General features: G+C 35.8%; 1 protein-coding gene across 1 annotated transcript; it reads right to left on the bottom strand.

The window, feature by feature from the left end:
* Positions 1 to 238: 238 nt before the first annotated feature.
* Positions 239 to 12557, bottom strand: LOC109033963 (uncharacterized). The gene is made up of 3 exons (XM_019046847.2): positions 12260 to 12557; positions 7541 to 7777; positions 239 to 5375 (listed from the first exon to the last, which is right to left on the bottom strand). Exons 1-3 carry the CDS (start codon positions 12372 to 12374, stop codon positions 4711 to 4713), a joined length of 1017 nt encoding a protein of 338 aa, XP_018902392.2. The 5' UTR covers positions 12375 to 12557; the 3' UTR covers positions 239 to 4710.
* Between the last annotated feature and the right edge of the window lie 288 nt (positions 12558 to 12845).

Raw genomic sequence — 12845 nt, 5'->3', positions numbered from 1 at the left:
AAGACGGATCTTCTGTCGCAGTCTAAAATTGCGTAAACTTATTTGGCATGGAATCTAGAAAAATGCTACGAAGTGATGAGAAAAAGTAGAATTGAGGATAAATCAAGCAATACATAGAAAATAAATAGCCGGTTGGAATATCAGTTAAATTATTGAATAGTTTCGATTTCTACAAAGGAGAAAAATTTATCAGTTCTGGGTCATAATTGGATGAATAAATACGAGAAAACAACACGAATTAAGATTTCACCAGTTTTTATTTATTAATTTCGAACCGATTTTTTTTATGTGTCATGAATTTCAACATTTCTGGAATTGATTTTTGAAATTTTTCTGCGTACCGCAAGTCAACTTTAAATATTTATCTTATAGTAACACAAGTGAAGAACAAAATTCTTCTTGCAGCGTAAATCAATCCCAAATTTTGTTGTTATACTTTCAATTATATACTAAAGTTATATGCAAGTTCAAATACTTATTAAATTAACTGGCGTACAAATGTAAAATTTAGACCAAAATTTTAACAATAAATCAAAAACAATAACAAAATTAAACTGAGAGACGGAGATAAATATGGACAAAAATTTACATAAATTACAGTGACTCTTATAAGACTCTTAGTTACAAATGCTTTTGAGAGCGATTTGAACTCCAAAACACTTCTCCTTCATAAATTTCAGAATATCCAAAGTTCTTTAGAATTAAATTAGACCTTCAACGGGTACAGTTGTGGGGTACCGAGCATTTTATAGGTAATTGAATTTGCATATAGTTAAACTTATATTTAAGGGTTCAGCATCACAGCGGTGGAATTAATTTTGCTCAAAATACTTCTAGATGTATTTTTAAAATCGTCAACTTCTTATTATTTATAATTAAACTATTTACAAAAAGTATGCTCAGATGTTGGAAAATGCCTAGACTTCAGAAAGCGTCAATAAGAAATAACCTTCAGCAAATAACACATAACAAACTACATAAAACTATCAGGTAAAACGAGTCGATCAGTCTTTTTATTCAGGCTTGGTTGGAATTCGTATGTGAAGGACGGCGAAAGATATGAGAAGAAAAAAGCACTATCGTAGGGTGAACATAATAATATGCAAAGAGAATGAATCAGAGTAAAGAGAAAAAATTCCACAAAATTCAACAAGAGTGAAATACGGTAAGGTCAATGAATTTTTCACTAGGTAAGTACAGGCTATAGTAAAAAGGCGTACAATGCTTACTTAAATATGATACAAGAAAAGTGTACACATGTTTGAATTACGGAAATGGAGTGAAAATAAAACGGTGAGATTTCATTGTTAACATTTTAATGCCAAATTTGGCTTATGATACAGGAAAAGTGTACACATGTTTAAATTACGTAAAAGGTGTGAAAATAAAACGGTGAGATTCATGTTTAACATTTTAATGCCAAAGGCTGGCTAGGCTCCATAGAACATGGTAAAATGATTGAAAAAAATGTGTTTGTATGAACAGTTTTTGTAGACCACGCATTGCTGTTTGCATATATTTGTGTGCGGGTTGGCCTCCTCTGTACTGCTTTCTTTCTGTGTTATTGCGACCACTCGTAGAATTTGGTGAAACCTTTTCTGTCTATGCTGTAGTTCCCCTCTGCTTTTTTTTGCTTGTCTTTGGTTTTATTTTTTACCTACTTCATTCTAATCACTGCTATCACTCTTCTTTCCTCATGAATTTTGCCTTCTTTTGATTTTACTCCAATATGTAGTTCCAATAGATTTCTACTTTCACTTTACTAGTTTGCTAATAGTTTTGTAGTTTTTTCATAAATATGAATTTTTTTTTAAATTTGTTTTTGTAAAATGTTTCCACTTGTTGCACTAAAGAAGACCGCAGTGTGTTGGTGATCGAAACGTTTGTTTTGTTTCCTGTAAGTTTTTTTTTTATTATTTCTGATCTCTATGTAGTTTGAAATATTATTTGTTTAGTTTATTCTTGGCTAGTAGCTCGATTATTTTTTCAATCGTTTTACCGTGTTCTTTTTTAACTTCGCTACAATTTTTGCAGGAGCTTGATGCGTCTAAACTTAATAGGGACATGAAAAGATGATTCATGAAGATAATAATAAACTAACAGAGGGTGATAAAATATTCAAATTTTCAAACTGAAAATAAAACATACATAAAATTTCACATAAAATAAATAGTAAAAATGCTTTGATCTCGCACCAAACAATTCATATACCTACGAAATACCCAATGGAAAGAAATATACATCACTAAGATCCCGCGTTTACAGCTTCACAGCTTTATAAAACGCCTTCAATCTGTGGCGATACCGTGACGCATCGCGCGTCTAAATCAGAGATATCATTTCCTGAACATAATGGGCAATTGTGCAGCTGTTGAAATATCTTGAATTTGACAACTTAAATTTTACAGCTGAATAATTTAACGATACCTTAAAAAAATTACTATTCTTAATCTCTAAAATATCACAATAATAATAAATATAAAATTGGCCTCTTTTAGGTACACTGTTTTATGAGGAAGGCAGTAGATCTTTAACGAGAGTGTGTTCTGGACATTTTCCCGTCAAACTATGATAAATTTATAGATATCTTTTTAAATGTTGAATATTATTATATTTTAAAAATTGTAGTAAATCATATTTGGACCGCGTTAAGCAGAAAGGAACCAAGCCACATCAGCCATTGCCAAATTTAATTGGGCAATTTAATCTTTTACATAAGGACGGCTGAGCAGATTTTTTTTTTGCAAATTTTGGTGGATTTTCTGCATAGCACGAAGCAAATTACTAAACATTTTCATAGGAGTTCACGCAAATGTTCTCTTGTAAAAAATTAAACAGTCCACTTTTTGGAAACAGCTAATGTGGCTTGGTTCCTTTTTGCTGAACGCGGTTCATTTAGTGAAAGTCAAATTTTAACCTTCGCTGATAAACTTTACAAAAAATCACCACAATCTATCGTATACAAATGGAAATATTCGAAAACTACAATTATCATGAAGCGAATACACCATTTTATAGAGATTAATCACTTTCTTCAGGGAGGTAAAAGTGTTGTTTCTCTCACAGTGCTCACGTTGGATTCCAGGTCATAAACTATTTTTCTAGTCGTATTTTCAATGCTACTTTTTCGGTAACAATCATCGTGGTTCCAGTCACAACGCTGATCGTTACGGCATTGCTACTAGAGAAGAAAACAATGTTAGCTGAAAAGCAATGTTGTAACTACTACTGGAAAAGTAGGCAAGACCTAAAACTCGCTAAGAGTATGTGAGCACGGAAAAAATGGAGACCTGATTTAACAATTAAATTGTTAAAAAAAATATGCCCGACGTGTTTCAAGTGTACATTTTACAATAGTGGAAAGCTGATTTAACCTTCCTTATGGTTAAATTAGCTTTTTACTTTTGTGAAATCTGTATTGAAACATGTCGGACACTTTTTTTCACTTCAAAATTGTTAAATCAACAGTACATTTTTTTGGCGTGAGGACAACGATTAATTTAATATATTAAATCAGAAAATAGCCATGATACCTTATAAAGGTATCATGGCTACATTCCCGTCAGGTATTTTCTGATTTAATATATTATACTTACATACCTCTATCACCAATATGTTTAAATAACGATTAATTTGTCTCCGTGTTTGCTCACAGTAATGTCAGCGACTACATTGTTATTTCAAAATCAACTGGCAATATTTTTAAACTTTGATAAGTCGACAGATTTTTTGTGCATCATATACAGCACAAGTCATTCGTCTTTACAGACGTTCAAACTGGAAATAAATAGAAACCTCCAAACTTCAGAGGCGGATCCAGCAATTTGACATCACCGAATTGCCTCCATTTAAACCCACGTCAAAGGATGGTTTCTTGTCGGAGCACCAGGCCCCTTTAAGAATCGATACATTTCCATGGGTTTAAATGGAGAAAAAACGATGTAGCCGAATGGGCCAGTTGCGCTGGTAACAGAATTGTGTTTTGATGCTTGATTCGTGTAGATTAGCTAAGAAAAGAAGACATGTCCAAACAGCAACTTTCTATGTTGAATATAAACCGAAATATCATCCTTTGAAAAGTCGGGCTTTTGACGTCAACCCACCGCGGTAGTGCATAACATGGTATGTAGTACATGTACATGTGTGTATGTACTACTGCGGTGGATGACGTCATAAGTCGAGTTTTTCAAGGCGCGATATCTCGGTTAATACTGAACGAAAAAAGTTGCTGTTTGGGCAGATCTTATTATTTTTAGTCGATCTGGAGGAATAAAGCATCAAAACACGATTCTGTGATCAGCGCAACTGACCCATTTGCTAGATCTGCCATTAGCCTGTGTCACACTATCAAAATATTCCATCGAAATGTCAACACTGGAAAAAAACACCTTGGCTCTAGAGCCCAGACTCTTGAAAACATCGACAAGAAAAAATACTCTTGATTCGATCAGATTTTTGCTTAAATCAAAAGGGAATCCGCTCAAATTAAGAGGCTTGGTTCTTGATTTAAGCAGAAATCCGATTGAATCAAGAGTATTTTTTCTTGTCGATGTTTTAAGAGTCCGGCCTATAGATCCAATGTGTTTTTTTTCCAATGAAGATTAAGTGCTGTGATTGGTCCAAGTCATCAAATAAGCCAATCACAACACCTGACCATGATATTTTGATGACCAGCCTTGATAGTGTGACAGGCTAATGCAAAAAATTGCATCAATGCTCACCGTCAAACGTATTCCTCGGTGGGGTGATGACAGGTCTAGTCGCATCGTACTGATTCACCGTCTGCGGCGGGAAGCACCAAGAGCCCCAGGTCAAATTGTTGTAGTAGTTCGTCGGCAACGGATTAGGGTCGTAAAAAACAGGATTGTTGAAGTGGTGCCCGACGTAAGGCGACTCCAGGAGATCGTACGAGTGACCGATGGACAGCAGCGGTTTGGCCAGCGTGTCCGCTTCGGGGAGCTGCTCAACGGGGTGGCCGATCTGGGTGTAGACGGGCTTGGACATCCTCGAGTAATCGAAATGGGACTCCGTGGTGGAGGGGAGACTGTTGAGGTAGTCGTAAGTGACGTCAAGTTGCGGCCTCGGGATCGGGTCCAAGTTGAAAGTCCCGGTGAAGTCCGATGTTTGGTGGGTGCTGGGCATCGGTGGAAGATGGGGGAGGGGTTGGTGGTGGACCGGCTGATGGTGGACCGGTTGATGGTGGACTGGTTGGTGGTGGATCGTCGTTGTCGGGCGGTTGACTGGGGAGCTGGCCGGGGGTGAGCCGGTCTTGCTTGAGCTGGAGGAGATCGGAGAGCTGGGGGCATCGGAGTTGAATGATTTGTTGAAGGAGTTCGAGCTTGTTGGTGTTGAGGAGGATGAGACATCCTGGTGACCTGAAAAATATGAACGAAATATATGTTATAATACTATGGGCCAAAAATATACAGGGTTATTAAAAAATCACGCACCACTGGCCATGAGGGGGGGGGGTGGCCATTTGAAATTTTTGGGTTACACCCCGCCCCCCGCCTCCTGAGGGGGTCAAAAACTGGAAAGTACCTTAAAAAATTTCCCTCTCAATATGAGGAAACACGCCACAAACCGCAAATCGATATCTTAATTAGAACTGAAGTTATGGCCAGTGGTGCGTGACTTTTGAATAACCCTGTATGAGCGTTGAGCACTGAATTTAGAGAATTTGCAGGAGTCTGAAATTTGATGAATTTCGTGTTTAAATGGAAACAACTGAGTGAACGAAAATTTCATGAAAAATAGAATCTTGAAATTTCGCGCGAAATATTTCATTAAATTTCAGAAATTTATGAAAAATCTGGAACAATACAGGTTCCTTTTCATGCTTCGCAGTTAAAAACAAAATCTTATGATATTAGTTTTAAGATTAGCTTTAAGCTTAAGTTAACACCTATGTAATTAATGCCCCGTAAGGGGCAGTAGTACATTTTATTTTAATAATAATAAAAAAAAAAAATGCTTCGCAAAATGTGAAAATAGTGACTTTCTTTTAATTGTGTGCGTTTGAGTGCGAATTGCATACTCTAGCCCCTGAAAAATATGAAATTTAACAGCCTCGTGAAATTTCATGAAATATTTCACTGAAATTTCCAATCTTTCATTTCTTTTTTACGTTTCATGTCACCCTGCTAGGATACCCTTGGTTCATGAATTGAACAATTATTATTGGAAGAGATATGACAAACTGATCTAATCTGCTAAAATACAAGTGTTTAAATGGGAAATGCCGCCAGATGACGTCACCAGGCGGTGCATTTTTTCACTTTTAAATCTATTTTTATACTCTTTTCCAGATCAGAAAAAAATTATAAAAAATACTGTGAAATCAGTTATTCGAGCACTTTCAGATGAAGCAATAAAACAAATTTGCATGCAAATTCTCCATTTGCAAGTTTCCACCAAGGATGTACGATTTACATTCTAAAATTAGTATTTCTTTTAAAATAGCACATTCATTTCATCGTATTTGTCGCAAAAGAACGTGACACATTTCAATATTTCCGAATTTCCTCGCGCGAATTGCTTTTTTACCAGGAGAATCTTGGGAATCTCTAGCTAAAAATTTCACTGATTTTAAGGTTCTAATGAAAAAAGAAAAGAAACATTTTGTCAAAAATCACGCAGGCATATTCCTGGAGTATATTGGATTATTCGAGTCAATTTTGCAACCTTGAAATGAAGTTACGTGAAGTTATGTCGTGAAGGAAGCGACGAGTAGATCTATTCAGAGGTTCAATGGAATATTTTCGGTAGGTAAAATTAGAATCGCAGGAAATCTGAAAATTTAGAGCCGTAACAGACTCTGTTTAAAATTAGAAAAAAAAACTTAGAAATATTAGTTCTAGTAGTCGGTTCAAATCAATACATTTTCCCTTTTAATTCTTAGTATGACGATAATTTTTTTAGCTTGAAGGTGTATCTCGCCCAGATAAATTGGACCATTTTTTTAGTGTTACTACATGAAGTCCTAAATTTATTTCAGGGACAAATTTTTCCGCCCAGCTTCACCTAAATTTTTCTGTTTTTCTGATTATTATTGGCTCTATGTGGCATGAAATAAGTTTCGATCTTAGATTCTAGGAGACAAACTCATGTTGTAGCGCACGTAAAAATATGGAATCCCAAATTGTTTTCTGAAAATTTTAATTATTTGGCAATCATTTGTTCTGAATAAGGAACAACATGCCACAGAAGGTTTGAAAACAATATACAAAAGTTCTGACTTAAGACATAAATTATGCCTTTTAACCCACTATAGCATAAAATAATTCGGTATTTCAGATTCTAGGGGCAGTAGCTTGCATTTTGTAGCTTGCATAAAAAAAAACAAAGCACCACATTTTTTTTTCAAATTTGTAAAGTTAAGGGAATCAATTTTTCAAAATAAGAAAAAAGTTAAAGAAATTTTGCAAAACCATGGCACAGGGAAAAGATTCAGTTTTTAAAAACCTCGGAAATACGTTGTTACGAATTCGTAACGCTATGTCATAGAGGATTACAGCTAATGAAATAGTCAGACACTCACCAGTTGCTTTAGGTTTTTGGTCCTTCTTGTACTTCATTCGCCTATTTTGGAACCAGATCTTGATTTGGCGTTCAGAGAGGCTGAGCAGTTGAGCAAGCTCTATCCTTCTGGGTCTGCAAAGGTACCGATTGAAGTGGAACTCCTTCTCTAATTCGACTAATTGAGCGCTCGTGTAAGCTGTCCTTGTCCTCTTGGAGGGTCGGACGGAATCTACCGTGTAATCCTGCTGCAGAGAATCTGAAACAAGAATTTAAAAAAAAATTTAACTCACAGTTGGAACCTTTTTATTACCTTTTTCATCGCAATCACGGAAGGAAACACGCAAAATTTGACGTTACTTATGAATGAAAAATGATAATTCATGATCAGATTAAATTCACACCTAAAGAAGAAATCCAACCACAATGGTCAAACACAAACTAATTGCGGTGGACGCACGGATCGTAAGACAGTATGTTGGATTTTTTTTGCTAACGTGCGTTGAAAATTTAGCATAAGGCTGATATCTCAATGCAATACAGAGGGAAAAACTCACGCACAAGCACAATTTTCGCTCAAAGAGAAATTCCTCCATTATTTTGTGTGTGAGCTGTTTCCCTCTGTATTGAGACTACAGCTTTATGCTGAATTTTTAGTGCACGTTGGCTAAAAAATTCCAACATACAATGGTCAAAGGAAAATATCCTGGTAATTCAATTGAGCCCCGGGAATGTATCAATTACATTCGATTCCGGTTGATGCTTTATGTTTCTTATGTATTGGTGCAATTGTGCATATAGATGCAAAATTATCAACACGCAAAATAAATTTTATTGTAGTTTAAAGATCATTCTGTTTTAGTAAAAATAAGAACCAAAATGTTACCAAAGTGATCTTTAGAAACACTCGTTGCATGATCCTTAAATAAACGTAAATGCATCATTACATGTTCGCCTTCAATTGAAGAAGTAGGCAAAATACGCTCCTGAGAGTGATAAATAGTAATAGTTGTATCCTGACTTTGTAATGATTCGTGGTGCATCATTTTACAAAGAACGAAAAGAGCTTTTCAATTCTGAATTTACAGACGTTTTTGTTATACCAACCTCTTTTAATCACAAAAAGTGATAAAAAGAATCAAAATTATACGGAAAAAATGCTAATTTTTTTTAACACGTGGTCTACGGATCTTTTGGCTAGCCACTTTCTGGTAGGTAACTGAACACTCACGTGGCCCTTACAAATAAAGTTGAACTTCAATTATCTGAGTGAGCTCACAAATATGGATAAACAGAGGTCGTTACCCTCAAAGTGCCCATAATGGTCTGAGACTGTATCTACTTTTGAAACATTTTATCTGTCTCAGTACCAATGCAGCATTGTTACCAAACCGGAATGAATTTTGTCCCAAACGTAAAATCATAAATATGATTAGAAAAGTTGTGAAGACCTAGAATCCATCATGAGAATCGTATGGGCATGGAACAATGCTTTTTTTTCGTGTTTAAGGGGGACAAAAAATCCAATATTTTGCCCTGATAAACGTTCCAATTCTACATATTCCAGAAAAGACTCAACACACGGGTTGGCTCCATTCTTTTCATTTTGAGCAGAATAATATTCGCACCACTTCTAGACGCGATCAGCAGGCTGGATCGACCGGCCACATGAGACCGAAAACCGTGAGAATCTGTCCCCAAAATCCGCCCCGAAAAAAACAAGAAGCAACCCTTATTTTTGACCCACCTCAAAAAACACGACAAAAACAATAGCCTGACATCTCGAGATGACCCGTTTTCAACCGCAGACGCAAGAGATCTCCATTCATCGACTGTCGATGAGTGTTTTCATTCTGGTAAGCCGAAGTCGCTGGTGAAATGAGGTGTCAAAACAGTCGGACAGTCGCTGAGTAAAAGGGTTTCCTTGCATGATCAGCTGATTGCTGATTGCTGATTTCCGGCGAGGGGATCCACGCCCGAAATTTACGTCCTCATCGATGAATCGGACGTTTCGCAGTATTTCGAGCTATCCTGACGCACAGTGGACTGAGTCGATAGGAGATGTCGGACAAAATTTGGAAACTTTAAATGCTCATAACTCCGTTCATTGAAAACTTTTAGGTTTTAAAAGTGGTTTCATATACTTTCTCGTGGAATTTTCATCTAGAGGCACCCCTTAAAATTTAAAATGTGACGAGATAAACATCGAAATTTGCAGTTTAAGTCAAAGATTTTATTTCCGACCTCTCTCATTGACCCGATCCACTGTGCGACGGAGCTGTTGTCGTTGAGGCCCTATGTAGGGATGCACAAATTGCGTGATTTTAAACAATGGATGTCCTAGACGAAGAGTCTGGGATAATGTCTCGAATTTAATGACTAAGCCATCATTTTGTTTGATATTTTATCTGCGAGCCGAACTTTAAAGCAGCATATATTTTCGACAAAAACTATGTAATGTAAAATTCTATGAATAAAATTACCCTATTAGCGAGTTCCAATATCGATAGTGAAACTGCAAAAATGCGTTTCTCGGTTGCTATTATTCGAAATCTCTGCTAATATTTTATTATCAAAAGGAGACCAAACTAATATCATGGCTTGCAATATTGTCACAGAGTATTCTTTGTACCTAAAGAGAAGAAAAATCACTGAGATTTTAATAAAAATGACGTCCTGTGGTTTTCCATGTAGAAAATAAAGTATAACAGAAAGTCTGCAACGCCGAAAACCGTGTTACACATTTTTCAAGTTTCACCATCGATATGAGCTTTTCATCAGCAGTTGTCAAATCTTATAATAGTGGTATTTTTACTATTACGTTATAATTTTACGAACAAAGTAGTAAAATTATGAACATACCGATAAAAAAACCACTAATTTTTGCTTTTTCTTCTTCTAAACCTCAGAAGAGGCAGCTTTTCCGATACAAGCAATACCACTGACTGGCAACTGGCCAAAGTCGAAAAATCGGTAAAAATTTAATGTAAAATTAGAGACACGGAAAAATCGACAAAAAACTAAAAATTGCATTAAAATGCTAAGATTCTTTTAAAACTACAATTCATGAAGAGTTCATATACAGAACACCACTAACATGGTAATTTTAATCATAATTTCCCTCAGTAAAATGACAATAACAGCATAAGCTTAGCACGGTGCTAACTATCATCGAAACTGTGCTCACAAAGAGATGGGTTAAAAGTCTCGACTTAATACTGACTGTTAGACTTTTCTGTAAAGTTTGACTGCGAAAAAACAATAATGTAATATTATTCATGCTTTTTCGATTGAAATGTAAATTGTAGCTCTTAATGGTGTAATGCATTTGCATTAACGGTTTTTGCGCTGAAGTAAGTGTAACGATTGCCAGGTGATAAATTGAACGAAAACGGTAGTATTCCAAAAAAAATCACGAATTCATTCAAAACACAGACCTCACTTTGTTATTCGCTCAAAGAATATGAGAATTGAAATTTACGGAAGTTGTTTATGAATGATGCTGAGAGGATCCTAGATCAAACTTGTCGATTCGATCTTCCGATTCAATGTATCTCTCATCTTATTTTTCCTCAGATGTGTAAGCAAGTTGAGAGAAAGTTTTCAATGCTCCTGGCTAAGACGGAAGTGGATGAGGAGGGGGAGGGGGGGGGTCTGGATTCACGTGCTCCCTGCAAAAAATTAAAAAAAAAAAAAAAAAAAACGGGGCCTGGGGAGACAAACCAAACGCACCCGCGCAAAAATAAGGCAATCATGATGCCGTGAAGTATCGCACGCGTGACCTAATACGCCTACAGCAAACAATTAGTGATCAGCTGAAAAAATTTGTGTAAACCGCCCCGAGAGTGAAATTACGAGGAAATAGAATACAGGGTTTCCGTTTGTATTGGTTTTTAACCGGATGATCCTTTTCTGGGTATTTCTCATGTATATCATTTGGCATCAGAGTAACTTCTCATTCCTTGGAATATTTTGATGTACTCTACCGCACAACACAAAAAAAAAAAAAAAAAAAAAAAAAAAAAAAAAAAAAAAAAAAAAAAAATCCTACCAGAAATAAAGGTAATGATGCTGCTATATACTGACAATAAAGGTAATTAAAAGTTTTAATGAAGTATTTAATTGCATTTCAGTGCATTAATATTTGGATGAAACTGGTTAAGTACTTACAGCAATGAAATTTAACGCCATTTTTAAAATGATCAACAGAAATCATACAAAAATACGTGAAAACCCCCGTTTTTCATACGTCATGCAGGATCTAACTTGTCTAATGACGAATTTTTGTTGGCATTACTTCCAAAAAATCATATACGCAATCAATATAATTTATCAGCTTTAACAAAAATCGCTGTATAATACACTCAGTGAATTCTCAGGAGTAAATCAATTATTAAAATAGGTTGATTAAATTTTAAAGCATGTAAAAAAATAAGTTTCACAAGCATTTTTTGCTGTAATGTTAAAGGACAAATTGTTTCATGGAAAGGCTCTGCGTCCCGAGAAAATCTATTACTTTCGATATTTTTGGGTTTACAAAGCAAATGATGAAATGCAGTGACAAAAATATCCATCATTGCCCACTTTGCGACCAAATGTGAGAATTATTGTTGTCCTAGCGTCGCACAAAAAATAACAGACCGCTAGGCACATGCCAATCTAGCACTAGGCCTGAAATAAGTAGCAGAAAAACTAGATTCATTTGCAATAATGTTTTGAAAATTTCGTGAAATGTCCTTACTTGAAGAGGTATCGAGGGAGGTATCCCTATCAAGGGAGGTATCGAGAGAGGTATCGAGAGAGGTATCCATGTTCAAAAGGTCGAACAGGGTTACACGAGACCGTACGAATTGCATAAAAACGACACTCAGTTAACACTACGTATGATTAAAAACACTGAAAAACGGTCACAAATTGCTAAAATTCGGCTCAAATAATTTAAAAACAACATGTGAGCCCCAAGAGGATTGATCGTGAACAAACACAGTAATGCATTTGTTTTCCTTATTCAGAGTGAATCTCCCAGACATGTCACACAAACAAACAGCAAGCACCTTTCTGCAGGTAGGAATAATCGTGATAAGATTTACAAGATAGGCTGTTTACTCGTACGTTTCCCAGCACACGTGTCTCTTTCCTCATTCAGTTTTAATTTCATTGTCTAAAGTGCACACTACAAGACAATTTTGCAACATTTTTGAGAAATGATTGCGTGCTTACCGCTGGCACTTATTTTGTCGGTCTAATTGATTGAGACTAAGAATTGGATGTATTTTAGTTGAGAAAAACTATTTGCAAATGAATGAAGTCACAAGAATTTATGATGT

The sequence above is a fragment of the Bemisia tabaci genome, chromosome 8, assembly GCF_918797505.1.
Source record: "Bemisia tabaci chromosome 8, PGI_BMITA_v3".
Classification (NCBI taxonomy): Eukaryota; Metazoa; Arthropoda; class Insecta; order Hemiptera; family Aleyrodidae; genus Bemisia; species Bemisia tabaci.
This window is presented reverse-complemented; position numbering and strand designations above follow the sequence as displayed.